Source organism: Lithobates pipiens, unplaced genomic scaffold (genome assembly GCF_037356315.1).
Source record: "Lithobates pipiens isolate NorthernLeopardFrog02 unplaced genomic scaffold, aLitPip1_a1.2 Scaffold_3, whole genome shotgun sequence".
NCBI classification, from domain to species: domain Eukaryota; kingdom Metazoa; phylum Chordata; class Amphibia; order Anura; family Ranidae; genus Lithobates; species Lithobates pipiens.
In genome coordinates this window covers 128,262,733-128,283,328 of record NW_027507790.1, presented here as the reverse complement: position 1 = coordinate 128,283,328, position 20,596 = coordinate 128,262,733, and the positions used below count along the sequence as shown (strand labels likewise).

The 20,596-nt window shown below is 43.3% G+C and overlaps 1 protein-coding gene across 7 annotated transcripts in view; it reads left to right on the top strand.

The window, feature by feature from the left end:
- APC (APC regulator of Wnt signaling pathway) overlaps positions 1–20,596 on the top strand; it is a 208,352-nt gene that overhangs the window by 146,513 nt on the left and 41,243 nt on the right. For 6 of the 7 annotated variants that reach the window (XM_077462284.1, XM_077462286.1, XM_077462281.1 and 3 more), the window contains one exon: positions 14,276–14,383. The exons of the other annotated variant lie outside the window; for it this stretch is intronic. In XM_077462284.1, coding sequence (XP_077318410.1) covers positions 14,276–14,383 — 108 coding nt within the window. The remainder of the gene's footprint in view (positions 1–14,275; positions 14,384–20,596) is intronic. 7 annotated transcript variants of the gene reach the window in all.

The following is a 20,596-nucleotide window of genomic DNA, read 5'->3' as shown; positions in this document are numbered from 1 at the left end:
AAAAATACATTGCATGCTTTTCTGCAGCTTCTCCATTGAAGTATATTGAACCAAAAAAAGCACAGTTTTGCGTTGAAAAAAGTCCTTGACCCTTTCCAAATACGCAGCAGCTGAAAAAAGCATAAATGTGAATGTTAAATGAACTGTAGTGTTTCTGCAAAAAGCGCCAAAAAACACACAGGTGTGAACCAGGCCTAAGACATTTACTAACACAATGGGATTAAAAAAAAAAAAAAAAAATAGCCCTTTATAGTGTAAAAAAGCAAATAATCGCTACTGTAAGGGGTTAATTTTTTTACTGTGCAATAGTGAAAGTAATATTTTCAGTAGCGATTTGCTCTTTTTGTACTCTAAAGGGCTAATTTTAGTTTTTAACCCCATAATGTTTTTTTTTTTTGCAAATCTGTTTATTGGAATTTAGACAGTGAACAAGCAACCAAAAGCAAAACAAAACAGACAAAAACAAAAACACATACATTGGTCGCGATTAGTGTTACAGGCGTGACGTGTAAAGAGTTGCAATATAAGACAGTGCGTTACAAACAAAACATGTCGGAGAATTCAAGGCATCTCACCGGCCACAGAGGGCCGTCTCCATGTGCAGTAGGACGACTCAGGACTAAACCACGCTACTCAGATATACAACATTTCCACTAGTGCATATTCCTATTTATTAACAAACGAAAAAGCGTTAAGTAGGCTGTGGGTCTGAGGCCGTGGAGGCATCCGCCAGCCAGCTGGACCAGACCTTGTTATATTTTTGCGGGCAACCTCTATTAATATAGCAGTCCTTGTAGAGAGGCAGACTTTCGTTCACCAATTTTTTCCACAGGGAGAGAGGGGGAGGAGTGGGCTTACGCCAGCTGAGCGCAATGGCCTTGCGGGCATAGAAGAGGAGTAGCCCAGCTAGGGTGCGCCGCGCCACAGTGGGAATTAGATGATCTAGCAGGCCCAGTATGCAAGTTTCTATAGAGAGTGGGAGCGATATGGAGGTGACCTGTGTAATGACCCCTAGTATCTCCTTCCAATAGTCAACAATGGCTGGGCAGGTCCAAAAAATATGAATGAAGTCCCCCGGTATTGTCCCACAACGCCAACATCCCGGGGGGGGAGGCGGGGTTCATTTTGTGCAGTCTGTATGGGGTGAAATATGCTCGGTGGGCCATCTTAAACTGTATCAGCCGATCTCTCAGGGAGACCAGGGATCTGAAGGGGAAGTCCCACATGTCATCCCAATCATCGTTATCAAAGGTGGGAATGTCTCGCACCCACCTATCTCTAAGTTTTCCCAAAGTAGGGAGGGAGGTCATGATCAAATGGGAGTAAAGTGTTGAGGTGGGCTTAGTGTCACAGCTGGACTTGAGGAGGCCCTCCAGTGCGGATTGGACAACCTGGGGGGGAGAGCTGGAGAACTGCCACCTGAAGGCATGGGAGAGTTGTAGATACCTAAATAAATAACTCTGCGGGACGTTGAAATCAGAAATCAACTTGGGGAGTGGAGCCAGCGATTGGTCAGAAATCACCTGGTCCACTGTTCTAATATTGAATTTAGTCCAGGCATGGGGTTCAGGCAGCTTGTAAAACTGCTCCAGGGTGGGGTTTCGCCACAAGGGGGCAGCTGGAGAAAGTGCATTGGTAGGGTATTTTTCAATTTTAAGTCCTACCCTCCATGCACGTAACGTGGTGCGCATGGAGGGGGTCAGTGGGTACGGGGCCCTCGGGCCACGATAGAGTAAAAATTTCAACGCCTCCAGCGACCCCCAACACCGCCGCTTCAACCAAGGTGGCAGGGTTTGTCTTATCAGGAGTGAGCCACCAAGCTGCTGTAACCAGCTGGGTGGCTAGAAAATATTTGTACAGGTCAGGGCACGCCAGTCCTCCCTGGGAGGACGGACGCGTAATTGTTGACCATCCATACCTGGGGGACTGGTTTCCCCAGATGAAGGAGGCAAACAGACTATGCAGACGGGAGAAAAAGGATTTGGGAATCCAATGTGGAGAGTGGCGAAGTAGGTAGATAAATTTCGGTAGGATTTTCATTTTTATCAGGTTTATCCGCCCTAGCAATGATAGGGGTAGTGACTCCCATGCCTTCAGACGCAGCCGCGTCTCATGAACCACTGGGGATAGATTTAGGGGTACTAAGTCCGAAGCCTGCCTCGAGACCACAACCCCAAGGTACCTGAAGGTCTCCACCCACTGTAGGGGTAAATCAGGGGGGGCAGTGTCGCGAGCTGCTGGGTCTATGGGGAACAGAAGCGACTTCGACCAGTTAACCTTAAGGCCCGTGATCGTGGAGAATGAGTCAAGAATTTGTAATGCCCCTCTGAGTGAGGAGTCTGCATCGTTAAGGAAGAGAAGGAGGTCGTCCGCATACAGGGCGACCCTCTCCTCCAGCCAGCCAACACGCAGGAGGTACGTAAGGCCTCCGCCAGAGGCTCCATTGCAATGGCGAATAGGGCCGGAGAAAGAGGGCAGCCCTGTCTCGTGCCCCTGGACAAAGGGAAGGACCGCGAAAGACTCCCCCCCCAACTTCATGGCCGACGTGGGGTGCCTATAGAGCGTCTGAAGCCACTTAATAAATACCAAAGGGAACCCCATTTTGCGGAGGACCTCCCACAGAAAAGGCCACTCTACAGTGTCGAAGGCCTTCTCTATGTCCAGGGAGGCCACCACCCTGGAACCCTCAGTAAGGTGCTGAGCATGGATGTTAGTAAACGGGCGTCGTAAGTTGATGTCAGTGGCTCTATTAGCCATAAAACCAGTCTGGTCTGTCTCTATCACAGACTTTAACCCCATAATGTTACTGGCTGATTCATTTTGTACCTGCAAAAAAGTGCATTTATTTATTTTTATTTTTTAAAGGTGGATTTATCCTTTAAGGGTGTGAAATCATCTCTGGAGCTCACCAAAGCTCTCTCCTGTTTGAACTGCTTAGTGGAGTTCCCCTTTACAGTCTGAGTAGGAGTCAGCGAATGTGTTTTGTTCCATCTGTTTGTGTATGTTCAGCCATGTGAATGCATTCCAAGAAAAAAAAAATGGTACTGGGCAATTCCAAGCTTTAATTATTATGCACAAACAAAATCAACAAAGTATAGTATGCTAGAGCAGTCTTTTTCAACCAGAGTTTCTTGGAACCCTAGGGTTCCTCCAGAGTTTGACATATGTTCCTTGATCAATTGTAAATTTCTGCTCATCAGATAAGCTACCACTAACACCATTCTTTCCACTGACTACCAATGTAAAGAGTATTCGTCCAACTAAGCAGCAATGGGAAGGGTCTTGTTCCCAATGAACACTAGTGCAAGAGGAGTCTTCTCCTGCTGACCACCAATATGAAGGAGCATGTCACTGGGCAGCAGTTTACATGGGCTTTTCTCCAGTTGGCACCTAAGTGAAGGGACACTTCACTTACCAATAATCTGAGGGGGTGTTTCTCTACTGACCACATGAGTGTGATAGAACATTACAGTTTTTACTGTCTGTGTTGCTTGTATAACCGTTATTATTTTATCATTCTTTTCATTCAGTTATTGCTCAAAATCATTCTGGCATACTGTAGCGCATTTTTGGGTGTCAAATGTGCAAGAATGCCACATTCCTTATTCTTTTTATTTTCATATGTCACTTCACGCTATTATACCGTGAGCAGTAGATAGAGTAAATATTAACAGGGGGCTTCCTGAAACCTGAACATTATCCTTTTGAAGAGGTTGTAAACCTCCTGCAGTGTCGCTCGCACTCTGCTCCTAGAGCTGACATCTTTCACCGTAGTTACTTCTAGGTTCGCAGGCTCCGGCGCTGTGATTGGCCAGAGCCACAATGACTTCTCTTGCGAGGGTGCAGCCAGTCAAGGCACGGGTACTGAAGAAACGGCACGAATTGACATCGGCAGCGGTGTATATAGTGAATATCTCCTAAACTGTGCAAGTTTAGGAGATATTTAGAGTAACTGCAGGTAAGCCTTATTATAGGCTTACCTGTAGGTGTAAGTGGTGTAACAGAGTTTTACAACCACTTTAAAGATTACGTTTCGATTAAGGCCGCGTACACACGGGCGAACTGTCTGTCCAACTTAGTCCGCTGAAACACATTTCAGCAGACAGTCCGCTCGTGTGTGGGCTTCAGCGGACTTTTTCAGCGGACAGTCTGGCGGACTAAGTCTTTCGGAATTTCTGTAATATTGTCCGTCCAACTTTGGTTTCAGCGGACAGTCCGCTCGTGAGTAGGCAAGTTGGACGGACTAAGTATGGCGCATGCTCAGAAAGGATTTACACGGCCGAAGGTTGCATTGCAGTGTATTGGACGTCGTATTTCTAGTCCCGTCGTACGTGCTGTACACGTCATCGCGCAAGCTTTCAACGGACTGTCTGTTCATCGTGTGTGGTCAAGTCTGTTCATTCAAAAGTAGGACGGACTGTCTGTCGGATTGTCTGACGGACTTAGTTGGTCAGACAGTCCGCCCGTGTATACGCGGCTTAAGGGATCCTCTGTGTTATAAAAAAAAAAAAAAAAAAATTGACATAGACTGTAACAGAAGGTCCAGTTTTTCAGCAAGATTTTTCTTTTTTTTTCTTTCAGTATTCAGTAAGTGCTTTGTGTAACAATGGATCAGTTCACCAATAATTTAGAATTTAGATTCTGGTTGATGGAAAATTAAAAAAAAAAAAATTAAATCCTCATGTCTTCTATCTCTCCCGGATCTCTGGGATGTCTCTGGCCATGTTCATGGGTCTCCAGGCAGTTATGAGGTGGTTCTAGCCTTCCTTTTATATTAACTTTTATTATACAAAATGTTACTAAGTTTCTATAATCCCCTGTAGCAAAGCTGTAATATGTTTGGAGGAACACTGCAGTTGTAAAACGGGTAGGCTGTGGTACTAGGGCTTATCTTTACAATACTTGAGAACATTCCCACTATGCTGCTGGATCCCCCGTGGACACCTAGACATGCAAGCACCTTCACCACCTCAGTGTGAGTTCCAACACTCCAGTAATTTGTTGCCAGGTCCAATCATCATCACACATGAACCCCTTTGGGTAGCAGTCAGGCCCTGTAAAGGTAAGAGGTTTGCACTACAGGGTGCGTTACAGGTTTCCTTTAATAATGAATGAGAACAGAGCTGGCAGTGTGGTATCTTTACTTCGGGAACCAGACAAATGCAGCAGGGGTTAAACAGATACCACCTATAAATGAAATTGAGTTTGATAAACCGAGAGACTGTCAAGGGCACCAACAAATAAAAATAAGAGAAAATAAGATGGACTTTGAGGTGCCAACAATAAGCAAACAATTTTAAAAATTGTACATTTTTATTGTTACAACATTCATAAAATCACATGAATAAACATATGGACTTATACAATATTTACATTAAAAAACCCTGCAGATAACTCCCAAAGAGTTAGCGGCACCAAACCATATTACACTTAATTTCTCAGAAAACTATTAGTATATGGGTAGTGTCTTCCATGAGTAGGTATCTTCTCAATGCCCCGCTTCTTCAGGAGGTGGGGGGAGAGAGTCAGAAGGTCGACACTAAGAAAGGGAAGGCACAATTGTATGGTCAGAAGCGTGTGCTATCTCACCCTGGAGGCAGATTTGGGAGTCAAAATAAGGGGACAAACGAATATTCTGCAAGTGGGCTTATCCAAGGCATTAAAGCAGATTGGGATGCTGGTTGGGCAACTGTCTCAAGGAGTGCCAGTCCTCACACTATTCTAAGACCGTGATAATACCACAATGATCCTAATACCCAGCGTAAGGGGATCAAGAAAACCTTGCAGTGGTGTTGATATTAAAAAACAAAACAAAAAAAAAAACATGGCATATAAACAAGACTAGTCTGTGCCCACTCTGGGACCATCTAAAGCAGGGTTTCTCAACCAGGGTTCCTCCAGAGGTTGCTAGGGGTTCCTTGAGCAATGAGCAATTTCTGCCTCTCGGACAAGTTCCCACTGACACCATTGATCTTTTTAGGGAGCATTCCTCCCACTGATCATCATATTAATGTGTCACGAGTTGCAGATGTAGTCATTTTTAGTAGGGGTTCCCTGAGATTGCAAAGTTATTTCAAGGGTTCCTGTGTTGAAAAGGTTGTAAGAGACTGATCTAAAGGCTAATAGCCTGCAGCAGCCAAAAAAGGTGTAAATATTGGAGCCTACCATAGGCACCCAGTGTTTAATGCCACCATGCCTTCACAAGTAGACTATAATTGAAATGGTGTCAAAAACCTTAGAGCACTATACATTTTGAAATGTTCATAGCTCTTTGTGCACAGATGTTTGAGGCTAATTGTATGTTGTGATAAGTAGCACAAAATGACACCAGTTTCAGCCTGGCACGGTAACATTTAGCAGCTTCCGTTTTATCCACCCAATGCCTTTACTTTTTAGAATAGTGATAATTCTGTTTCTAAATGTAGATGCATAATGAGTGCTTTATTAAATAACATACCAAATCAAAGCAGCCTTGGGGAATACTGCCACCTTCATAGTATCTTCCATAAAGCTCTGTAAATGCTCTGTGGCACCAAATAGAGCTACTGCTGGAGTTTTTAGACACCGAGCATCGCATCACACCTGCAAACGCCCTGTCCAGGAAATGGGTAATGCCCTTCGACTTTTTCTGTTTTATATATTTAGTGGCAAAAATCTATTGGTACACCAAGACAGATGGTAAAAAAATTGTGTAGTGGTATAAGATTGGTATGCTTAAATCACTTGAGTATGAGCCTGTAATACCCCCCCCCCCCCCCCCCCCCCCCATTACCAGGTTAGACAATAGGTCATACACTAGTGTACCTAAATACATTTTATGTAATATTATGAAATAAATAGAGCTTTCTTTTAGTGCTATTTGGTCCTTTCTTTGCCAGAGCAGTTTTTTCACATGTAAATATCATTTCAGACCTGAAGATTTGTTAAAATCCCCAAACAGATATTTTCTGAAAGCCCAGACTCTGGAGAAAAGACCGGTAGTTAAAAAATTTTGTCAATAGCAGCGCAACCATTTTATCTAATGCAATTTCTCTGTAAAAAAAAAATACACTAAAGTTAATTTTAGTGCATACAAATGCGGCATATTGCAAATTTTTATTACACATTTTTAGCTAAACTATAAACGTTGAGGTTGCGCCAAGTAAATGGATACCCAACATGTCAAACCTCAAAATTGCGCATTCCCATGAAACACTGACAAGCTTCAGTACTCAACATTGTCCAGAGGGGATGCTTTACAAGTACTTTACAGGTCATCATTAGACTTAAAGTGGAATTAAAGTTCTAAACTTAAGTTTTTTTTTTTTTTTTTTTTACTTTTAATGCATTCTGTACAGTCATGTAAAATGCCTTCCAATACCTGTTCCCCCCTGACCCAGGGCTGTCTCTGGCTGCAACAGTGCTGCTCCCTTAGTGGTCCCACAGGAGACTGTTAGAGCAGCGAGAGCCATAGACTCCTGTTGCTGTTAGTCAAATCCTGTGAGAAGGGAGCAGGGGTCATGGCTGAGCCACGCTGTGTCTAAGGATGCACACAGCCTTGGCTCGGTAGCACGCTCTCACGGGTGTTCAAAAGGGGAGCACAGAGCAGGTAAGTATAACAAAATCTTTAATATATATATATTTTTAAAGATGGCACCAGCTTTAACAGGAGAGGATGTACATATGCACACACAATTATATAATATTATATATATATATATATATATATATATATATATATATAATATTTTGTGTGTGCATATGTACATCCTCTCCTGCTAAAGCTGGTGCCATCTTTAAAAATCCTTCCCTTTCTCGTCCCTAATTCCTGTTCTGCATAGACATCAGCTAGTAATCTTAGTCATGCGCAGAGCAAAATAGTCGAGCCTCAGTTTGAAATTTAGTTGCCTTGGTGCTGTGATGTGGATAACAATGTCACTACATTCCTATAGCAACTATAAGCCAGCAGAGCAATATATGCCGACCTGAAACCGAAATTCTGCATATTTTCAAACCCAGTAGTGATGCTAGTCATGTGTGGTTTCAGACGCTCGGGACAGACTTGGGAGATGTTGTAAACGTTGCCATGGTAATGCACTCTTGCAGATAACGGCACGGACGAGTATGCTGTGATTTTGTGATAATTTGCACATGCTTTGGTGATGTAAGGAGGTAAAATATCTCGTAAACAAGGCTTTGGAGGATCTGGAAGGCAGATACAGTTTTTTTTTTTATTGTATACTTGCAAATGCAGGAAAAATTATGTTGAGTTTATTTCCATTTTACCTTTGAATAACGGGCTTAGAATTATTGCCCTCCACTTCAGTGAAATTACTTTGCGAAATTGCGTTACAAAATATTACTGCATACCATACCAAGACCATTACACCACACAAGTTAGATGAACGTTTCTGCATGCTGGCCGCACGTTTGGCATATGTGGTTGAAGGTCAGGAATAAGGATGAGCTCCGGCGTGTTCGCACACGCCACGTGCAGATCCTGCCAGGAAGTCGGCGCAGCGCTGCGCTAATCACAGGCAGTGAGACATTGCCCTGCGCGGCTGCAGAGATCAGGAAATGTCCCACAGCCTGTGATTAGCATGGCTCTGCGCCGACTTCCTGGCAGGCTCTGCATGTGGAGTGTTCGAACACACCGGAGCTCATCCCTAGTCAGGAAATATCCTCCTGAATGTGGGAATCCCTGATCTATGGGATGGATGTGATGTTTAGTTCATGGGCATTATTTTTTAACACAATGTTGTGTAGAAATTTCTCTCAAATAGCGGACAATGTTCTAATTAATTCAAAAATATTATTGCTATTGCCTTTACCCTACAAAGGACTCTTAGTTCAACAATAAGCATACAACTTTAAAAAAGTTATCACATAATTTTCTGTGTTAATATAACATTTTGTTAATTGCCTTAACTACTTTCTGCCTTGCCAATGTATATTGGGCCACAATGTGATTGGCCCAGGTACCAAGTGATTGCTGTGACCATTCACAGCGATCACATGTCCTCTAGTAAACCTTGATCTTGAGTGACATCCATTTATTATGATAGCATTTACTGTTGTGATCTCTGTGATTGGTCACATGGTACCGGGCCAATTGCCAAAATGTCCCGGTACTATGTCATAGCGGTGGCCAATCACACTAGTAAGCAATGAATCAAAAATTGGTGCCATTCATGACAGTTAAAATTATTTCTTTTTTACAGTCATCCAATTACAGTGGCCCTGTATCATGTGATAGCTGTGGCCAGTCACAGCAATCACAATAGTAAACAATGAATTGTTAATGAAAGCCATTCATGAAAGTTACAGTGATTGCTTTTACAGTGATCATCATTGTAATAAGCAATTAACCCCCCAGAGTAGTACAGTGTCACTATGGTGACAGTATGTAGTAAAAAAATAAATCTACAGTACTTTTTAATTTTTACATACTGTCACCAGTCATTTTGACCCTGGTCCCCGCCACACAAGTCAAATTATCCTTGATCGCCGCCACCTTAGTCATAGAGTCACCATAAGGACTTGTTCATAGGTACGATGTTCTCTGAAAAGCCAGTCATGTTTGAATTGCTCTTCAGAGAGCTTTAAACAAGCAGCAATGAGGTGTTGTATTGTCTCCTGAACACCTGCTTCAACCCATTTGACCCCGCACAAGCGAACCCAATTATTGAATGGATCACGATCAACAGTTGCACAGGGAGTATAATTCCTGCCACAGCTGCGAAGCAAGGCATCACAGTCATGATCGTGTGAACACCCCCAGCCTCTGCAGCTAAAGTGGGTACCAGTTAGGTGGTAAAACCATGACTTGTCAAGGTTTTACCACCCCCGATCTCACGTGTGAACAAGCCCTAATAGTGCAGCCAGTCACAGTTCTCCAGTCACCACCAGACCAGTGTAAATAGAATCAGTGTTCCCAGTGTTCCTGATTGGCACCACACCAGACTAGTGCATCAAGCAACAGTTTTTCTGACCACCGCCACAGCAGTCTGTGTCACCAGACTAGTGTATGCCAGCAGTAGTGTTCCTTTTAACGACCACACCAGTTGCAGTATTATCACACCAATCTAAGCCAGCGATGATGTCTGATTGTCACCACACCAGTCCCAGTGTCACCAGACCAGTAGAGATCAGGAGACGTGTTCCTGAGTGCTGCCACACTAGTCCCCAGTGTCACCAGACTAGTGTAAGCCAACAATGGTGTTCCTAATCGCTGCCACACAAGTACAGTGTTGCCTCTGCCTGCTACCTGTACTAACCCTGGCCTGTTTTATTGACCATTGACCTGTTGTTTCTGTCTGTTTGCCTATTTTGCTAATCATGTTTCTGCCTGTGGTCTGAACTGAACCATCTACATGTCCAACAGACTATATTTCTGCGAGAAACCAGTCCCAGCCATCATCTGTGGACAACTGCCATCCTGACTCTCTTGTTTTTCCTTTAGCCTCCTGTACTTTCTGGCCAGTGAACATGGTATTCCTGAGGGTAGCCATGTACCAGTAGGGTAGAGCTGCATGGCTTATAGGAACTGGGACTGCTATAGTTGGTGCAACACTAAGCTATAAGCTATATTGTTGTTTTATGTGATACACCTAATACAATGTCAGGTAAATTTGAAAGTCTCACACACCTGGTATCGCCATACTCAGGAGTAGCAGAATGTTTTTGGTTGTAATTCTAAGTATGACCTGTATGTGAGAAATATCTTATTAAATTGTCAACTTTGTGTAAAATAAATAAATTCCTAAAGCTTGTGACAAAAAGTCTTCAAAAGGCTCACCATGCCTCTTAGAAAATACCTTGGAGTGTTTGCTTTCCAAAATATGGTCGTTTTATGGTTGTCTCCACTGTCCTGGTGCTTCAGGGGCTCCAAAAATGTAATGGATAGTCAGAATATCGGATGCGTAATTTATGCCCCTATTAAGCCTGAAGGTGCTCCTTTGATTTTGGGACCCTCTGTGTGGCTAGCCTTTAAAAAAGTCCCACATGTGGTATTGACACACTCAGGAGTAGAAAAATGCGTTTGGGGGTGTAATTAAGTATGCCTATGATGCGTGTTAAAAATATTTTGCTAACAAGACAACTTTGTGTAAAAAAAAAAAAATAAAATCTTAATTTTATTTCAAAAACTTATGGCAAAAAATTAAATTTTCATAAGGTTCATTATGCCTCTTAAAAAATACCTTGAAGTATTTGCTTTCCAAAATGGGGTTATTTTGTGTTTCCACTATCCTGATGTTCCAGGCCCTCCAAAAATGTGATGGGTAGTAATATTAGGTGCTCCTTGGCTGTTGGGGCTCTCTATGCTTCTAGGCTGTACATAAGTCTCTCAACATGTGGTATCCCTATATTCTGGAGGCATAGCAGAATGTGTTTTGGGGTGCAATAAGTATGCCTATGCTGTGTGTGAGATATAACTTAACATGACAAAAACAAATTATATTTCTTAATTTTCTAAAAAATAATTATGACCAAAAAAAACTTGCCATGCCTCTTCCTGAATATCTTAGACTGTCTATTTTCCAAGAAGAGAGTCATTTGGGGAGCATTTGTTCTGTCCTGGTATTTCAGGGTTTCGAGAAATGATGGCAGTCAGTACATCAGGATTAATCAATTTTTAAATGTATATAGTGCCTTGCAAAAGTATTCAATCCCCTTGGCTTTTTACCTAATTTGTTACATTGCAGCCTTTTAGTTCAATGTTTTTTTAATCTGACTCATATCTAATGGATCAGAACACAATAATAATATCTAAGTTGGTGAAGTAAAATGTAGTTATACACATTGACTTTTTCTGTTATTTTGTCCTATTTGTTGTTTGAAGATTTTTTTTTTTTTTTTTTATTGTGAAGCAAAGTTGTGGCCATGTTCTGTAAATTAACCACTTCAATACCAGGCACTTATACACCTTACTGCCCAAGCCAATTTTCAGCTGTCAGTGCTGTCGCAATTTGAATGACAGTTGCACGGTCATGTTACGCTGTTCCCAAACTATTTTTTTTATCATTTTGTTCCCACAAATAGAGCTTTCTTTTGGTGGTATTTGATCACCTCTGCAATTTTTATTTTTTGCGCAATAAATATGAAAAGAAAAAAAAAATTTTTCTTTGTTAAATTTTTCGTAAATAAGTACGTTTTCTTCTTCAATGACTGGTATTGATATGGCTGCACCGATGAGGTGGCACTGATGGGCACTGCTGGGCGGCACTGATAGATGGCACTGGTATGCGTTACTGAAGGGCTCTCATAGGTGGCACTGATGGCCACTCATAGGCAGTCCTTATGGGTGACACGAATGGTCACTGATAGGTGGGCATGGATGGGTACTTATGGGTGACACTGATGTGGCATTGCTGGGCATCACTGATTTTCCATGTTGATGGCCATGGGGGGACGTACCTGGCCATCCACATGTTGGGGGCTTCCCTGGTGGTCCAGTGTGGGCAGCTGAGGGGAGGGGGGGGCTGCGCTGATGAACAATGGCTCGCCTCTACTCGCGTTGTGAGTGAGGAAAAGCCAATCAACCGTTCTTCCTGTTTACATAGTGATCAGCCATGATTGGACACGGCTGACTATGTGATAAAGAGCCTCCGTCAGAGGCTCTTTACCGAGACCAGTGTAGCGGTGTGTCAGACTGACACACCGCACCACCAATCGCCGTGTTGCCTGCTCCCCCGGGCGCGCGGCGGCTGTTATCCTGCTGGACATCATATGACGCCCAGTCAGGATAACTGAACCACCGCCTGGCCGTCATTCTGCTATAGGCCAGGCGTGAAGTGTTTAAATGATGCAACTCCTCAAACGTTAACGTCCTCAAATGTTAATTCCAGGTTGGGAAGCAGCAAAACATGAAAAATGCCAAGGGTGGGTGAATACTTTTGCAAGGCACTATATACCATAGTTTGTAGACAATTTTCACAAAGACTAAATATAAACTGATTTGTTATTGTTTTACCAAAGGAATGTAGCAAAATTAATTTCAGACTAAATTAAGAAAGATTATTTCCAAAATTTTATAACGAACTAAAAAATAGTGGTGTTTTTTTTTCCAAAACTTCTTTTCGTTTTATATAACAAAAAATAAAAAACCCAGTGGCAATTAAATACTCCAAAAGAAAGCTTTATCTGTCTTTAAAAAAAAAAAAAAAAAAAAAAAAAACAGATAAAAATGTAATTTGGGTACAGTCATTTTCTGAAAAATGGCTTGGGCAGGAAAGTGGTGAAAGTGTCTAGTGTTCAGGTGGTTAAAAAAAATAAACAATGATCCTATACACCAAACTTTTTTTTTTTTTTTTTGTTTCCCCACTTTAAGTCTAATATATATATATATATAAAAATCAATATAAATCTATTGTGTGTCAGCGGCAAGAATTGGTTTACCAAACAAAATGCACTATAGGGTTTTGAGAAAACGGTACCCAGTGAGCAGTCTTATACTGCCATCTATAGTTAAAAAGCAGTAAATTGAATGGAAGTCTATAAATGTTTTCGCACAGGATTCCCACAGCTTTCACAAAAGATTCACACATTTTTCTAATTCTATTAAATTGAAGAAAATTTAGGAATTTTGTGTGAAATTTCTAAATAGACCCTGAAGTATCCAAATGTAATAATCCGAATTCTCCTTTTTTCTGAATTCTAAATAAAAGATCAGAATGACCCCATTGTGGCACAGCAATGAATGTGTACCTAAATGGGGACCATGCTTTCTTGAGCAGTACGGTTTTCTACTCATGGGACTTTCTGCACTGAATATCTGATTGTTCCTTCACTTCCATTTGAACTCAAATAACCATTTTAGGTATTTAGATAAATGTCCAGAAAATGGCAGATGTAAAAGAAATACACCACAGCCATGTTTCTTAATTGAATTTCTACTGTCTGTTTTCTGGAGTGTCTGCCAATTATCTAGCACTGCTGTGTGCGCTGAACAGTTGTATGGGGTCTTGTGACACTGCAGCAAAGACAGTTCCATAAAGCAAGTTTAGTATGCCTGTGCTAGTGCTCAGCTGGTGGAGGATGGCTTCCCGTGTCTTACAGCACATCCTTTGTCTTCTAAGGCTGTAATCCCCAGCCTGACACACATCCTTTTTATCACAGCATCACATCTAAGAGGGCAGTCTGGACTCCTAATCCTTGGTCTATCACCTCTAGGATGTTGCAGAGCTTAATCTAGAGGATTTATGATAATGCACCCACTGCATGCTGGAGGATACGAGTTGTGAATATTGCTTTGTCTGGTTCTCTATGTAACTCCTGCTCACTCTTGCGTTAACAGAGGGCACCGCAGAGCAAGCACGATGCTGGCAGCAGGGATGCAGAGAAGCCTCTTGATGCACAAGGAGGCACAGACATTGCCACCAGCAGCACCGGTGGAAATGGGCAGGTGAAGGAGATTTGTATTTTATATTGATGCATTTATGCAAGTCAATGCAATTATGTATTTTCTTTCTTGTGATGTGTAAAAATGCTTATATGTGCTTAAGAAGTATTGTGTGTTTAAATAAACACATTCAATGTTAAAAGTATATGTAATGCTTCCGGACCTAGCAGTTGTCATTCTCTGTTTGGAAATGATACGAGCATTTGGAGCAAAAGCTGTGATATGTCATTTTCTGAGGATAAAGATGTGCTGTGCTGTCAGTTCAATAGGAATTGCAGCTGAATGCCGTGTGTGTAAGACTTGATACTGCTGCTTTTCTGAGGATTAGCATTAAACTGGTTTGTGTAGGCTCTTGTAATGAAGGAAATAAAACATAAGACAGTGCTGAGCTGACCACATGACAGGTTACTGTCTGACATTCGCCTTTGTTCTGTGGACAACTTCCAGACAAAACGCATTTACCCTGCCATTGCTGCATGTTTAGACACAGCATTATTGTTTCCCTTTTAAAGCAATGACTCCTAAAAGCGATGCCCTGCAGTTCTTCTTCCCCCCCCCCCTTTTTTTTTTTTTTTTTAAAGCTAGATGTGCTTAGACCTGTTTATTTTACCTTGTGACAATTAAATCTACAGTGTAAGGCTCAATTCAAAGCCATATGTGTTTCATAGGTGAAGAACTTTTTTGATTTTGTATGACCAGATGATTAAAGTGATCTTATCGACAATTCTGTTTTAAATTAAAAAAGTTGAAGAAATAGGTTATATTTACATGCTCTATGCAACGTTATTGCAGAGAGCGGTCACTTACCTCTTCTTTGACAGTCCCCACTCCTGCATCCTCCAAATGCCCCTTTAGCAAGCGGTGTGCTATAGGGGCACCCATGTGGCTGTGATGCTGAACAGGGTTGCGTGCGTCACACACACCGCGCCATGCCCCCGCTCCCTTCTCATAGGAGTTTGAGTCAGCAAGAGCCTATGGCTCCCACAGATCTCAAGTCTCCTGAGAGATCAGAAAGGGAAAAGAGTGGTGGCTGCATCCGTTTTCTTTACTTTTGGCTTTTTTCCAATCTGTTTTCACCTGATAATCTGGCCAGTAACACACCACCTATAATAGTGAGACACAACTCTGGAGGAGTGAGCATATGAGGCACAGCAGCATTATCAGTCTGGGATTGGGAGGGTAGTGTTAAATGTATTAGCAGATTTAGAAACACTAACAAATTTAAGCCAAACTCCAGCTCACATTTTAAGCCGGCCATAGACAGATCAATTTTTTTTTTGTTGCAGGAAAAAAAAATCGCTCGATTACCCCATCAGCACAGTTGGTGTTGATGGGGGGGGTATCCCCTCCAGCGGAGCTATTGTATTCTCCCGGCTGGGGGAACCGTCCCTACTGGGAGAACACAGTGATTACTGCTAGCGGCTATAATAGCCGCTATCAATAATCACATGTAAAGTCCAAGAGGCTGGTTGTACCCAAGTTGATGGATCAACTTGGGTACATTCAGCCTGCCCATACGTGGTTCGAATCTCGGCTGGTCCCTGCTGTGCCGGCCAAGATTTGAACAGTCTATTGCCAGCTGTATAAGAAGTTACAGCAAACCGTTTTTTTTCCTTTTGAGATCAAGCTTTTGCATGAATAAATAAGTTTATCATTGTAATTACCACTGACGGTGGTAAATGGTTTGTTTCATTCATATAAACTGATACATTCTGCGTGTTAGCTTGTGCTGTGAAAAACAGACTTCCTGGCAGGATTAGTAGATGAAAGAAGAAGAAAGCCTAAAAAAAAGAAACAAATACAGCCATCACATCTAAGAATCTGTAATCTGAAATATGTTTGCTTTTGGGTTTAATACAAACATAACCACTTGCCACCAAGGCCAATTCTGACATTTCTCTCCTACATGTAAAAATCATTGTTTTTCTAGAAAATTACACAGAACCCCCAAACATTATATATGTTTTTTTTTGTTTTTTTTACAGAGACCCTAGACTATAAGATGGTGGTCGTTGCAACTTTTTATCTTGCACAGAATTTGCGCAGCAATTTTTTCAAATGCGTTTTTTTTTTTGGAAAAAAAACTTTCATGCATTTAAACAAAAAACCAGTAAAGGTAGCCCAATTTTTTTGTATATTGTGAAAGATGTTACGCAGAGTAAATAGATACCTAACCTGTCACGCTTCAAAACTGCACACGCTCGTACTGAATTGCGCGCTTCGGTACTGCAAAATCCCCATAGGCAACGCGTTTACATTTTTTATTTTTTTGCAAGTTTTGAGTTGGAGGAGGTCCAGTGCTAGAATTATTGCTCTCGCTCGAACGATTGCAGCGATACCTCACGTGTGGCTTGAATGCCGTTTACATATGTGGCACGACTTGCATATGCGTTCGTTTCTGCGAGCGAGCTCGCAGGGACAGGTGCGCTTTTTTTTTTATTGTCCTTTTTTTTATTTTTCTATTTTGACGCTTTCTTTTTACATGTGTTTTTTTTTATTTTTATTTTTTATCACTTTTATTCCTTTTCCAAGGAATGTAAGCATCCCTTGTAATAGGATAGCGCTTGACAGGTCCTCTTTACAGTGAGATCCGGGGTCAATAAGTCCCCACATCTTGCCTCTAGGCTGGGAATTCTGAAATAAAAAAAAAAAAAAATCTCAACTTCCCAGTGGAGGGCGACAGCATTTTTTTCAAATCAGGGGACCATCTGGCTCACTGGAAGTCTCTATGGTCGGCATCCAGGGCCGGTTGGTTCCTTCTCCATTTCGCCGATGGCAGGGGCGAGTCGGGAGAAGCACCAGAGGGCAGCTGGGGGGGAATGTGCATTCCCCTCTCGCAGCCTATAAGAAAGATTAAGTGGCTGAATAGCCTCTATGTTTATTCTTATGGTGAAGGGAATTGCCGGCTCTAAAAGACGATATCTGAATGATGCCTGTAGCTGCAGGCATCATTTAGATATCACCACTCGGAGTCCGTGACATTATGTGACGTTACGTGGGCGGCAAGCGGTTAAGGTTAAAAAGTGTCATTAGAACCACTTTAAAGGGGTTGTAAACCCTCATGGTTTTTCACCTCAATACATTCCATGCAATGAGTTTAAAAACCTTCTGTAGTGCTGCAGCCACCCAGGGCACCCGTTTTACTTACCTGAATGCCGTTTTTCTCCAGCCAGGAATGAGCACATCAACTCTAGCTGGTGTCTTGTGTCCTGATTGGATAGATTGATAGCAGCACAGCCATTGGCTCCTGCTGCTGTCAATCAAATCCAGTGACGCAGGTGCCGGGGCCAAGTCCTGCTTTCTGTGTGAATACACGCAAAAGCAGGACTTAGGAGCGCGCCCACATGGGTGTCCACCAAGGAGGGGTGCTTCTCCAGCGTGGACACCTGATGCAGGGGATACTAGCGCTGCCGAGGGACCCCAGAAGTGTTAGATTGGGGCCACTCTTTGCAAAATGAACAGCGCAGTGGATGTAAGGCCTCATGCACACGAGACGCAGTTAAACGCGCGTTCAGATGCAGTTGGACAGTTTTTTCAACTGCACCTGAACTCATTCAATGTTATCCTATGTGTCCATGCACACAGTCTCGTTTTTTTCCGTTTATATGCAGTTGCGTTTAATCTCGTTTTTCCAGAAGCAAAAAAATGCGTTCAGAAACAAAAATTTCTGCGTTTCAGACGCAAAACGCGGCTAAACGCAGCTAAACGCGGCACCCGCGTTTAGCCGCGTTTGCGTTTATATGCGTTTTTAAAGGTGACCTTTTTTTTTACATTAAAAATCTCAAAAATGATTGCAAATGATGAAAAACCATTAGAAAAATATTTTAAACAATTGCAATTGCAAGTGGACAATCCACAACTTGTGGCAAGTGACGTGGCAAGTGGACAATCCACAACTTGTGGCAAGTGACATGGCAGGTGGCAAGTGATGTGGCAAGTGGACAATCCACAACTTGTGGCAAGTGACGTGGCAGGTGAAGTGGCAAGTGACGTGGAAAGTGGACAATCCACAACTTGTAGCAGGTAACGTGGCAAGTGACCTGGCAGGTGACGCGGCAAGTGACTTGGCAGGTGACGTGGCAAGTGGAAAATCAACAACTTGTGGCAGGTGACTGGCATGTGACGTGGAAAGTGGACAATCCATAACTTGTGGCAGGTGACGTGGCAAGTGGACAATCCACTTGTGGCAGGGGACGTGGCAAGTGGACAATCCACTTGTGGCAGGTGATGTGGCAAGTGACGTGGCGAGTGGACAATCCACAACTTGTGGCAGGTGATGTGGCAAGTGGACAATCCACTTGTGGCAGGGGACGTGGCAAGGGACGTGGCAAGTGGACAATCCACAACTTGTGGCAGGTGATGTGGCTGGTGACGTGGCAAGTGGACAATCCACATCTTGTGGCAGGTGACGTGGAAAGTGGTGTGGCAAGTGAACAATCCACAACTTGTGGCAGGTGATGTGGCTGGTGACGTGGTAAGTGGACAATCCACAACTTGTGGCAGATGGCATGGCAGGTGACGTGGAAAGTGGACAATCCACATCTTGTGGCAAGTGACGTGGCAGGTGATGTGGCAAGTGACGTGGCAAGTGGACAATCCACAACTTGTGGCAGGTGACGTGGCAGGTGATGTGGCAAGTGATGTGACAAGTGGACAATCCACATCTTGTGGCAAGTGACGTGGCAGCTGACGTGGCAAGTGACGTGGCAGGTGACGTGGCAAGTGACATGGCAAGTGGACAATCCACATCTCGTGGCAAGTGACGTGGCAGGTGATGTGGCAAGTGACGTGGCAAGTGGACAATCCACAACTTGTGGCAGGTGATGTGGCAAGTGACGTGGCAGCTGACGTGGCAAGTGACGTGGCAAGTGGACAATCCAAAACTTGTGGCAGGTGACGTGGCAGGTGACGTGGCAAGTGATGTGGCAAGTGGACAATCCACAGCTTGTGGCAGGTGACGTGGCAAGTGACATGGCAGGTGATGTGGCAAGTGACGCGGCAAGTAGACAATCCACAACTTGTGGCAGGTGATGTGGCAAGTCACGTGGCAGGTGATGTGGCAAGTCACGTGGCAAGTGGACAATCCACAACTTGTGGCAGATGATGTGGCTGGTGACGTGGCAAGTGGACAATCCACAGCTTGTGGCAGGTGGCATGGCAGATGACGTGGAAAGTGGACAATCCACATCTCGTTGCAAGTGACGTGGCAGGTGATGTGGCAAGTGACGTGGCAAGTGGACAATCCACAATTTGTGGCAGGTGACGTGGCAAGTGGACAATCCACAACTTGTGGCAGGTGCCGTGCCAAGTGACACGGCAAATGCAAGTGTACAACTGCTCTCTATGCTGCTGCTGCTCACTCTGATCAAAATAGCAGAAATAGTTAAAAAAAATGCTTTGAGAGCTTGGGGAGGGTCTACATGATGTTATCTTTATAAACGCGTTTAAACGCAAACGGGTCTAAACGCGGCATGCAAACGCGGCAAAACACGCGTTTCTAAACGCGCGTTTCAGCTTTTTTTTAACAGAGGTTTCATCTGCGTCTCGTGTGCATGAGGCCTTAGCATGACATGTTTTTATTTTTTTTATGAATAACAAAGGATTTACAACCCCTTTAACTATTGAAGGCCTTATGTAACCATATTTGACTCCGGTAATGCATCTTTTTTCCACTTCTGCGCCTCTCATCAATAGACCACTAAAGCTCCGTTCCCACTAATGCAACTCCAAAGTCGCACAATTTTGAGTGCGACTTTACACTCTCTGGCACTTAAGTCACAGGAAAGTCACAAAGTAGTGCAGGGACCTTTTCAAAGTCACATAGAGTGGAAAAGGTGGCATTGAAATCAATGGGCTGTGACTTGTCATGCAACTGTGGACACAACCTCGCATGACAAGTCACACTAGTGGAAACGGAGCCTTGGGGACTATAAGAATGACAGATTTGAATCTAGCAATTTGCATATAAGACCCCTTTCACACCAGGGCATTTTGCAGGCGCTATAGCGTTAGAAATAGTGCCTGCAATCCGCCCTAAAGAAGCTACACCATGGTCTGTAGTGTGAAAGCCCCCAGGGCTTTCACACTACAGCGGTGCGCTGGCAGGACGTCAGAAAAAAGTCCTGCCAGCAGCTTCTTTGGAGCGGTGAAGGAGCGGTGTGTTTACCGCTCCTCTGCCGCTGCTCCCCATTGAAATCAATGGGGCAGCGCTGTAAT